This window comes from Diplotaxodon limnothrissa, linkage group LG11 (assembly GCF_057381915.1).
Source record: "Diplotaxodon limnothrissa isolate DT_005_m linkage group LG11, D_limnothrissa_male_GT1.1, whole genome shotgun sequence".
In the NCBI taxonomy this organism is placed as follows: domain Eukaryota; kingdom Metazoa; phylum Chordata; class Actinopteri; order Cichliformes; family Cichlidae; genus Diplotaxodon; species Diplotaxodon limnothrissa.
The window spans coordinates 24,717,335-24,727,719 of record NC_140606.1 but is presented as its reverse complement, the minus strand read 5'-3'; the positions used below and the strand labels follow the sequence as shown (position 1 = coordinate 24,727,719).

The window sequence follows — 10,385 nt, the reverse complement described above, 5'->3', positions numbered from 1 at the left end:
TACAGAGTAAATATTAGCTGATTTGAAGGCAGGTAGCAGAGAATATCACAGGATTTTATTCATCAAAGCCAGATTCAAGTTTAGGGAAAGGATACCAAGGAGCTTAATGGAGTCTCCAGTGGTGTTCATCCTATTCTTGGCTGCAGTAACTTTCACAGGTAAAACTGAATGATAAGTGAAGTTCAATGAGTTTTATTGCCTATTACAATAACTACAGGGTCAGAGAATTAGACAATTTATAGATCCTAATATCAATTAAAATTCTTTAAATATACTACTTTGACATATATCAGTACTTTTGTAACTACTTCTGTCCCAGTGTGTGGATGACAACTACGTGGCGACTGAATATTTTACTTGCTTTCTCTTTCTAGATGTGACATGCAGTCAGACATTATATGCCTCTGAGAACCCCGTCGCAGTGGGAAACAATGTTACCCTTAGCAGCAATTACCCTGTCAGCTCAGGCGGATGGCTATTCAACACCCGCCAAATTGTGATAATACTAAATGGGGGTTCTGCTATTTCCAAAACTTGGCGTGACAGAGTATCTTTTAACCAAAGTACTTCATCACTGACCATACACTCAGTAAAATTGGAAGACTCTGGAAACTACGCACTACAGGATCTAATCAATGAAATTTCTTCTCAGTTAACACTTTCAGTTGAAGGTAAGCGCTCTCTCATTTTTCTTGTTTAGTCACCAGCACAGATTTCAAGAAGATTTCACTTCCTACATTATACTTCTTGCACGATTTCTGTATCATTGTCATTATTATTATTATTATTATTGTTGTTGTTGTTGTTGTTGTTGTTGTTGTTGTTGTTATAATTAATTAACTTTGTTATGATTTATGAAAAGAGGCATTGTCAGAGTCTCTTGGTTTCATTATGTTAAGGAGAAAAACAACTCACACTATCACATTGTAGACATATCTATCTAGAAAAAAAGGGAAAACAATTACACTATAAATTTAAATAACACTATCAAAAATATGTTGATCTTGATTTTCAACAATTGTTACAACAAAGGTTTTACATCAAACTGATAAAAGTCAGGGTAAATACCAACTCAGAACACGACATCACACCAAGTCATTGTTTAACAAAAATTTTAAGAGGTAAATGCAAATTAAAGTATATCCTTGATGAACCAAAGAATTGGACTGACAAATCAACAGACCAATACTGTCACCCAAGGAGGCCATTTTGTATAAGACTGTTTTGTTTTTATTTGTTTTTATCTTGAACCTGACTTTATTTCAACATATGGGTCACATTTTCATATATATTTGGTGGAGGACACATTTGCTTAAATAAAACATGACAAATGCCTTGCTGTTTTATTCTCCGCAGAGTCTGTTTCAAATGTGACCGTTCAGACAAGCACAACCAACCTGGTGGAGTTCAATGACACAGCAGTACTTATGTGCAGTGTGTCCAAAGGTACATCCCTGTCTTATCAGTGGTTCAATGGGAGCTCAATGATCACGGCCAATGAAAAAGTTCAACTCAGCAGTGGAAACACCATTCTCACTATCATGAACGTGACCCGCTATGATCAAGGACTATACAAGTGTAATGTGTCTAATAATGTCAGTAATGACATCAGCGCCCCTGTGAATCTGACTATCAGCTGTGAGTTCTAACCAAAAGACACCAATACATGCATACAATCTATAAAACAATCTGCTGTCCCAACAATAACCTCTAAAACAATTTATGCCCTGTTCTGTCACCAGACGGCCCAAGTAACACGGAGATGACAGTCATGCCCCTTATGAGTATATACAAAGGCGGATCTAATATCACACTGTCATGCTCAGCGGTGTCCAGTCCTCCAGCAATGTTCCAGTGGATGGTTAATGGAGTGTACCTAAACAAAATTGAACCAAAGCTTGAACTAGAGAAAGTTAACGAGAGCATGTCAGGAAATTACACATGCCTAATTCACAATAATGTCACGTTCAGATTCAGCAGCCAAACAGCAACGATCCTGATTGTGGGTAAGTTTGGTTTGGTATCTGTTTAAAAATTTATTTTGTTTTATTTTTTACTTTGCTGCTTAGATCTGCTGAGCTGGTAGACCATTAAGACCAAAGAGAAAGAGTTGTGATTTGTGCCTTTTCCTTTGTACAGTGCAGAGGAATTATCTAGTTGAACATGCCATATTTTTTCAGGTCAAATATTTGAGTGAATTTAAATTACTTACTAAACTCCAACAGATCCTGTGACAGCAGTCGTGGTGAATCTTGCCAAACCAGCAATATTTGGTGAGACATTCTCTTTGAGCTGTGAAGTGACGGGACCTGTTGACATCATTCATTGGTGGAAAAATCATCAACTTATTTCTGCTGACAATAAAACAACGTTTGGCACGGGCAACAGGACACTGACTATTAGTTCAACCCAGCATTCAGATGGTGGAGATTATCAGTGTGAGGCTTTTAATTCTGTAAGCAACCAAACCAGCGACCCCTTCACAGTCACAGTTTACTGTAAGTATTTGTATCATTATTAACATAACCATTATCACTGTGATGTCAGTTCTGTATTATCTGAATGTTTGTAGTCACATAAGCATTTTTCAGTGAAAGTAATTTGTGGTGTTCTTTATGTGTTTAGATGGACCAGAGAAAGCAAATGTTATGGGACCAAATTTGGCAAAGGCAGGAGACTACGTCACATTCACCTGCAATGCAACATCTAATCCTCCCAGCATCTATGAATGGTACCACGAAAATGTTCTGGTCTCCAACAAGTTAGAGTATGTCACACCGTCTCTGACAACCAGCATGAGTGGAAAGTACCTCTGTGTGGCCTTCAACAGCATCAGTGGCAAAAACAGCACTGCAGACATAATGCTTACTGTTATCGGTAAGACTTACGTGACCATTTTTTTTGGTGTACACAAAATAACTTTTCATTCATAAAAAGGAGACAGGTGCCTCGGGGGAGAACTAAAGAGCTATTTTGTGATTTGCTTTGTTTGCAGAGCCGCTGCAAAACATAATAGTAGAAGCACCAATGATGCCTGCCAAAGAAGGTTACTCCTATAATTTAACATGCAACCCAAATGTACCTGCTGATTACATTTACTGGATGAAGAATGGGGAGCCACTGGATGAAAACAACAGAATAGTTTTCTACAATGATAACAAAACACTTCACATCAGAATGGTGGAGCGCTATGATAATGCCAATTATGAGTGTATGGCTGTTAATGCCGTTTCATATAACAAGAGCACTCCTTACATGCTCTTTGTCAACTGTGAGTATAATATTTAGAGATTTTATGCAGTTTAGTGTCATGTTTAAATGAACAATTTTTAAGTTTTACATTTATAGTTGTTTAGATATTCATCTATCTCCTCTTCTGTTACAGATGGACCAGAAACACCTTCTGTTTATGGGCCAGCTTTTGCTGAAACAGGACATCAAGCTGTCTTCAGCTGTTCTGCCGAGTCAGTGCCTCCCAGTACGTTCTGCTGGTGGTTCAATGGATCCATCGTGGCCAATACATCAGACTACACAACTGATGTGTTGTCTTTAGGCATGAGCGGAGAGTACAAATGCATGGCCATTAATAATGTGACAGGAAAGAACAGCACAAACTCCACGACACTCACCGTGATTGGTATGAAAACTTTAGGATTCAGAGGAATTAGATGAAACATTTTTAACATATGACTCTGGCTGCTATTGTGTTCCAAGAATAAAGAACACTAAAGACATCTTACCCTCTCAACTCTCATGTTCTGTGTCTACAGAGGCCATAGAGTCAGTGATGATCAAAAGCACGACAATTCCAATCAACACTAAGAACTTTACTCTCACCTGTGATGTTACTGGGCCCTATGACACAATCTACTGGATGAAAGATAACATGACGCTCAACATGGACCCCTCTAATGACTCACATATCTCCTATAACATTGAAAACAACATGCTGAACTTCATCCCAGTGACAACGTACAATGAAGGGATATATCAGTGTGTTGCTACCAATAAGGCTGGCCAGCAAAAAAGCCTCCAGTACAGACTACTGGTGAATTGTGAGCATGACAGAAAGCAGTGAAATGTGTTTTTTCTATTTTTTTTTTTTTGAAAACTAGTTTTATTTAATTTTGTACTCATTTTCAAATGCTAGACACAAATTGTTTTAATATCTACATCCCTGAGAAAATGTTTGCTGTAAGGAAGATCCAAATGAAGAGTCATGATATGTTTTTTAGCAGTATTTAGACATTTTGGGGATTTAAATACTTAACAAAACAGCCAACATGTTTTTGGGTTGATGCAAAAAGTGTATTTAATTTATTTTCCTTCTTAGAAAGAGGAATGGCAGCTAAATAGAGAAATTAAGTGTTATGTGGTTTGCTTTGTTTGCAGATCCAATCCAAAATGTAAAACTAAATGCACCAGTGACCTTTGTCAAAGAAGGTTACGCCTATAATTTAACATGCAATGTAACTGGACCTGCTGACTACATTTACTGGATGAAGAATGGGCAGAGACTGCATGAAGACAACAGGACTTTTTTCCACAAGGATAACGAGACAGTTGAGATTAATCCAGTAAAGCGATATGACACTGGAAACTACTACTGTTTGGCTATTAATGCTGCTGGAAACATGCCCAGCGCTATTTACATGCTCGTTGTCATCTGTGAGTTTGATATTTTAAAGATTTACGCAACTGAGTGATATGATTTTAACATTTCAAGATAATTGTTGCAAGTCAATTATCTGGAGTTCAGATCATTTCAGTTATGTGAAATACCAAAAGTTCAGGCACAGAAAAATTAATTACAAATACATAAAACATATCAATATCGTATGAAACTTTACAGAAGGCAGTAAATAAAAGACAATGCACAGATGTTAAATTATACTTGCATATCTATGTGCATGTGTGTTGTGTGTTTGTCTCATTTCTTCATGCTTTGCGGGTTTTGGAAAAAAAAGAAAGTGTTCCATAGCGTGCCAGTGTGTGATTTATCAATGTTATGTCTATAACCAGAGGGCATCAGGGACAATAGGCTGTTGTGTGGCTGCCGTGGGCCATTTAAAACTCACCGAGATGCGCTAAAGTGCGGTTAACATACCAGTTTTGGAGTATTTGAGGGCTCATACTAAAGGTTAAATGTGGGCACTGCTGGACCTTTTTAACAACAGCTTTGATGTAAGTTACCTTTGTCATGTCTTTCTGACTAAATGACTGTTGTGTTTGTTTTGTTTGCAGATCAAATAGAAAATGTGGAAGTAAAAGCACCAATGATGCCGGCCATAGAAGGTTATTCATATAACTTAACATGCAATGTAACTGGACCTGCTGAATACATTTACTGGATGAAGAATGGGGAGATACTGCATGATGAAAACAGAACTGTTTTCTACATGGAAAATAAGACGCTCCACCTCAGTATGGTGGAGCGCTATGATAATGGAAACTACTGCTGTATGGCTATTAATGCTTTTGGAAACAAGGCCAGCCCTGCTTATAACCTCATTGTCAATTGTGAGTATATTAGAATGTATAGAATGTATGCTACTAAATGGTTCAATGTCAATGGTGCATCACCTTAAATTAGGTAAATCCATTGTATTTCGGTTCTTCAGTTGGGGTGGCTGTAGCTCAGGTGGCAGAGCCACTAATCAGCCACTAATCAGAAGGTCGGTGGTTCGATCCCAGGCTGCCTCCTGGCTGCATGCCAAATATCCTTGGGCAAGATACTAACCCCATGTTTGCCTACTGGCGGTGGTCAGAGGGCCCGGTGGCGCCAGTGTCCGGCAGCCTCGCCTCTGTCAGTGCGCCCCAGGGCAGCTGTGGCTACAATGTAGCTTGCCATTGCCAGTGTTTGAATGGGTGAATGACTGAATGTAGTGTAAAGCGCTATACAAATGCAGGCCATTTACCATTCTAAAACATGGATTCTACAAAAAGGGTCATAATGTTCATAATGTGCAGACTTGCTTCTCATATGCCTAACTACTATTGCCTGATTGATCACTTTTACAAAAAGTGCACCTCAATTTGTATTAGCTTCACATTAATTATAGATTAGTAATTTACTTAATGCAGCAATTTTACAAAGTCAGCTTTCATTGAGAAAGCACTGGTGTTACATGCTCTGGTGTGGATAGTAATCACACTACATGCTGAACCGTACCCACACAGCTGTGAAAAACATGATGACTTGACACACAGGTGACCAATTTCATGATAAAACTATCAAAGAGTATTTTAGTGTTGCAACTACAATGTCTCTTAAGACACAGGAGTCAACACAATAAATATACAATGAACTGCACAGCTGACCAGAACCTATCCAAATTTGGATAATACTTTACCCAGCTCAAAAGACAAATTTGCATGCTATATAGTCAGGTAGGCTACTCTTTTGCATTAAAGGTAGGACTATGAAATTGCTTCATAATGTTAAATTGCTCGGTGGTAGCTCATACTAACTCAAAGTGTTATCTTTGCCTTATAATACTTATTACTTACTAAATTACTTACTTATTACTTACTTACTAAGTATTATACTTACTTATAATACTCCAGTGTTGCTTGTTGCTCAAAAGTTTAGACAATAAATTTCCTCAGGAGCGGCACAGATATTCAAAACGTCTGTAAGAACATTCATCAGGGACAGGTGTGTCAGTCTCTTTTGCATCATGCTGATCCATCACCACATTTTTAACCGCAAGTTGAAGAAGGATACTTGCACGAGTCCAACATGGGCACAATTTAAAGAACTTTGTAGTTAACAAAAAAGTTAACACTCTAGATTCTTACTGTTAGAGTCACCTATCCTCTTTTGCTGTTACAGATGGTCCAGAAAAGCCCATTATTTATGGGCCAGCTTTTGCTGAAACAGGACGTCAAGCCGTCTTCAGCTGTTCTGCCATGTCAGAGCCACTCAGCCAATTCTGCTGGTGGTTCAATGGATCAATTGTGTCCAACACGTCAGTGTATGCAACTAGCCTCTTGTCTTTCAACATGAGTGGAGAATACACATGTATGGCCATTAATAATGTGACAGGAAAGAACAGCACAAACTCCACTACGCTCACAGTTGTTGGTATGAACACTTTAAGATTTTTGGGAAATTTGTTGCACATGTGGCTCTGAAACTGATCAAATACAAATTCTTATTGTGTTCTTAAAGTCTAAATATTTCATGGGGATGTACTCCAGTCAAGATGTCATGCTCTTTTGTGTTTAACACCTTGTAATTTGTGTCTACAGAGGCCATAGAGTCAGTGATGATCAAAAACAAGACAATTCCAATCGACACTAAAAACTTTACTCTCACCTGTGAGGTTATTGGGCCCTATGACACGATCTACTGGATGAAAGACAACATGAAGCTTAACACTAATCCCTCTAATAACTCATATGCGTCCTATAATACTGAAAACAACATGCTGCATTTCACCCCAGTGACACTGGACAGTGAAGGGACATATCAGTGTGTTGCTACCAATAAGGCTGGTGATCATGTGAGCCCCCAGTACAGACTGTTGGTGAACTGTGAGTGTTTATTGAGAACTAGTTCTGAGTAATCTGCCCAATATTCTTTTGAATTGTGTGCCAAGGAAACACTATTCATAATTTTGCAGTACATTATTCAAACGAAATCTTTCTTTTTCCAGATGGTCCAGTCAGACTGACCATTTCCCGTGCAAGTATGTTCATGCACGTGTCCCTGATATGCCAGGCTGATTCTCGACCAGCGTGTGACTTCTCCTGGTTCTTCAACAATCTGTCAACACCTCTACAGAACACATCTACTATTGTATTCCCTGCAACCAGCCAGAATTTTGGGAATTACATATGCAAGGCATGGAACCCCGTGACTGATATCACAATGTACCAAAATCTTACCGTCACAGGTGAATAAACCACACATCTTATCTCTACTCATTTTTCTTTAACAAGTTCTTTAGTGTTGTTGAGCAACGGGTATTTTACTATAACCTATGACCTCATAAGAAAATTACGGAAGCGTAGAGCTGCCACCCAGGCAAAAGAAAAATAGAAGTATGTCACGTTATAACGTGACATACTTCTATTTTTCTTTTGCCTGGGTGGCAGCTCTACGCTTCCGTAGAAAAATAGAGGTGAAATGTACAAAAGATTTTGAGACGTTAATGCCAAACGACGTCTTTGTAGTGTGGAGCATTTAAAGAAACTATGATGATCGCACCCATCTTTTAAAATTGGCCACAGGCAGTGCTATAAATTTGCAAATATGCTTTAAGCGTTTTTCTTTTTCAGTCCTAACCTCAAACGTGTCTCTTTGCTTGTCATATTTTCCACCCCCAGCTCACGCCCCTGCCATCCACTTCCCATACCAAGGCAGCCTGATGATGATGGTTCTGTTTGCCTTTTCTGCGCCTGTGTTGTTCAACTGAGTTCTCCACACTCTTAAGTCTTCTGAGAATGAAAGGCTTCTTTCTCGCTCCCTGTTTTTTGACAACAATCTTCCTGCACAATGATTAAGAAAACATAGCGCAGTCCATAATCCTAATGTTAGACATACACATTATTTAATTAGTGCAATGCCTATTTTTTATGTTCAATATTATATCTATTAACAGTAAAATGTAGTTTCGCTAGTTTTAATACTGTCATTGTAATCACTCCCCTGGAGCTAGTTCAGTGAATAGTTTCATAAAAGGAAAGCAGGGAAAGTGTACTCCTTACAAATTATAATCACTGTGAGCATTTAACCATGTTAATAATATATATACGTAGATGTTTTATTATACCTTGATTCACCTTATTTGATTGATTGATTACTTTTTTTAAAAATGAATAAAAAAAGACAACATAATATATTTTTTGGAGATTTTATTAAGTGGGATATTTAAAATAATAATGGTCCCATTCAGAAAGTTATAGTGAGTTCAAATTCCAGTGATAAAGTTTCTTTTACACTGCATTTGTAAAAAGTATCATGTGTATGCATAGAAAATATGATTGGCAATGAGTCTTACAAAAGCATGCATGTGTAAGAATAGAGGGCTTCTTTATATTGCTCATATGGGCACGGAGGGGTTGAAGGATTTATTAATCCTTTGGCATATCTTCATGTTCTTGAACTTTTCCTTCTTGCAGTGTTTTTTCCCTTGTGGTTTGAATGAATCCAGAAAGATAAAGCAATTGGACACAAAAAAGAAAATTAATGAAAAAATGAAATGAAAAAAAATGTGTAACTTCTATCTGTAATCACTCTTCAAAGCCATGATAATAAAGAGAATACAATAATTGATTTTATCACTGATTTTTCTCATCATTTTATTCCTTCCCTATTCCAAAAATCTTAGAAGTTATAGGCAACTTACACTTTCCAGTATTCAAGCAGTGGCAGGCTTTGTTCATCACACCCATTTCCTTCCCTGAGTGACATATAATAAAAGAAGAAGAATGGGTTAGAAATACTGTATTTTTCTAAGAGAGAGGATGTACTTACATAAAAGCGATACATGTAAATATCTATACATTCTTTGGTAAAATTCTCATGTCACCTTTACAGGTGCAAGGTCTTTTGTCCTGTCTTTGGATGACTGGACGTGCAGTTGTAAGTAGTTCTTCAACAGCAGATCCTGTAGCACAGTTTATTGTAGAAATAACTTTAAAAGATTTATAATAACAATTTTAATAAAGTAAGTATTTAGATACAAACCTGTAACTATCATTAAGGAGCTGGTCTTGTCGAAATGTGTTTAGAAAATAATCTCACATACCGTCAGTGAATGCGCTGACAACCAGGCTCTGTTTCTTTGTCTCATGAACACCTTTAACAAATGAAAAGGAAAATAATAGAGAAGGAGACTTCAGAATAGGGTGCACAGGATACAAAAAGATTTTTACGAAGTATCATACTATACCTTGGATGCAATCAGTTAATATTACCAGCCCAAGAGCCAGCGGCAAAAGCACCCTGGGTCCCATGTTGGAGAAAAGGCAATTCAGTGAACTCGGGGAAAGAAATCCTGCTTGTGCACTGACTTCAGTCCCAGAGAAGAAATGATGGGGTTGGTGTTCCGGCTCTTTATAAAGGATGATGGTGATGAAATCATGGCTGCAGCACATTAATCAACTGGCTGAAAAAACAATTTTACGATATGTGGCAGTGACTGACAGAATGATGTACACTTGCCAACAGATAGTGGTTTTGAGTAATGGCTTTTTGCTTTTAGAGAGATTCACAGGGTTACTGAGATGCGGTAAAAGAGCACTTGAATGTCAGATGTGCCCATTTGATAGCCTCTAGTTAAACTTTCCTGATGGGAACCTAATACATCAATAATCTTTTATATGCATTTTATCTTTTTGCTGCCTTTCACTAATTTGATAAAAATTGGGATCAA

General features: G+C 37.8%; 1 protein-coding gene across 1 annotated transcript; it reads left to right on the top strand.

Moving 5' to 3' along the window:
• The first annotated feature begins 106 nt into the window (after positions 1-106).
• ceacam1 (CEA cell adhesion molecule 1) lies at positions 107-8,423 on the top strand. The gene is made up of 15 exons (XM_085366423.1): positions 107-158; positions 375-671; positions 1,357-1,638; positions 1,743-2,006; positions 2,226-2,498; positions 2,626-2,877; positions 2,996-3,271; positions 3,386-3,637; positions 3,771-4,055; positions 4,393-4,668; positions 5,245-5,520; positions 6,836-7,087; positions 7,255-7,539; positions 7,662-7,901; positions 8,335-8,423. Exons 1-15 carry the CDS (start codon positions 107-109, stop codon positions 8,421-8,423), a joined length of 3,651 nt encoding a protein of 1,216 aa, XP_085222549.1.
• The last annotated feature ends 1,962 nt before the right edge of the window (positions 8,424-10,385 follow it).

Coding starts and splice junctions, on each gene's coding strand:
- ceacam1 (XM_085366423.1), top strand. CDS start 107: ATGGAGTCTCCAGTGGTGTTCATCCTATTCTTGGCTGCAGTAACTTTC. Junction 159..374: donor GGCTGCAGTAACTTTCACAG/GTAAAACTGAAT, acceptor TTCTCTTTCTAG/ATGTGACATGCAGTCAGACA. Junction 2,007..2,225: donor AGCAACGATCCTGATTGTGG/GTAAGTTTGGTT, acceptor AAACTCCAACAG/ATCCTGTGACAGCAGTCGTG.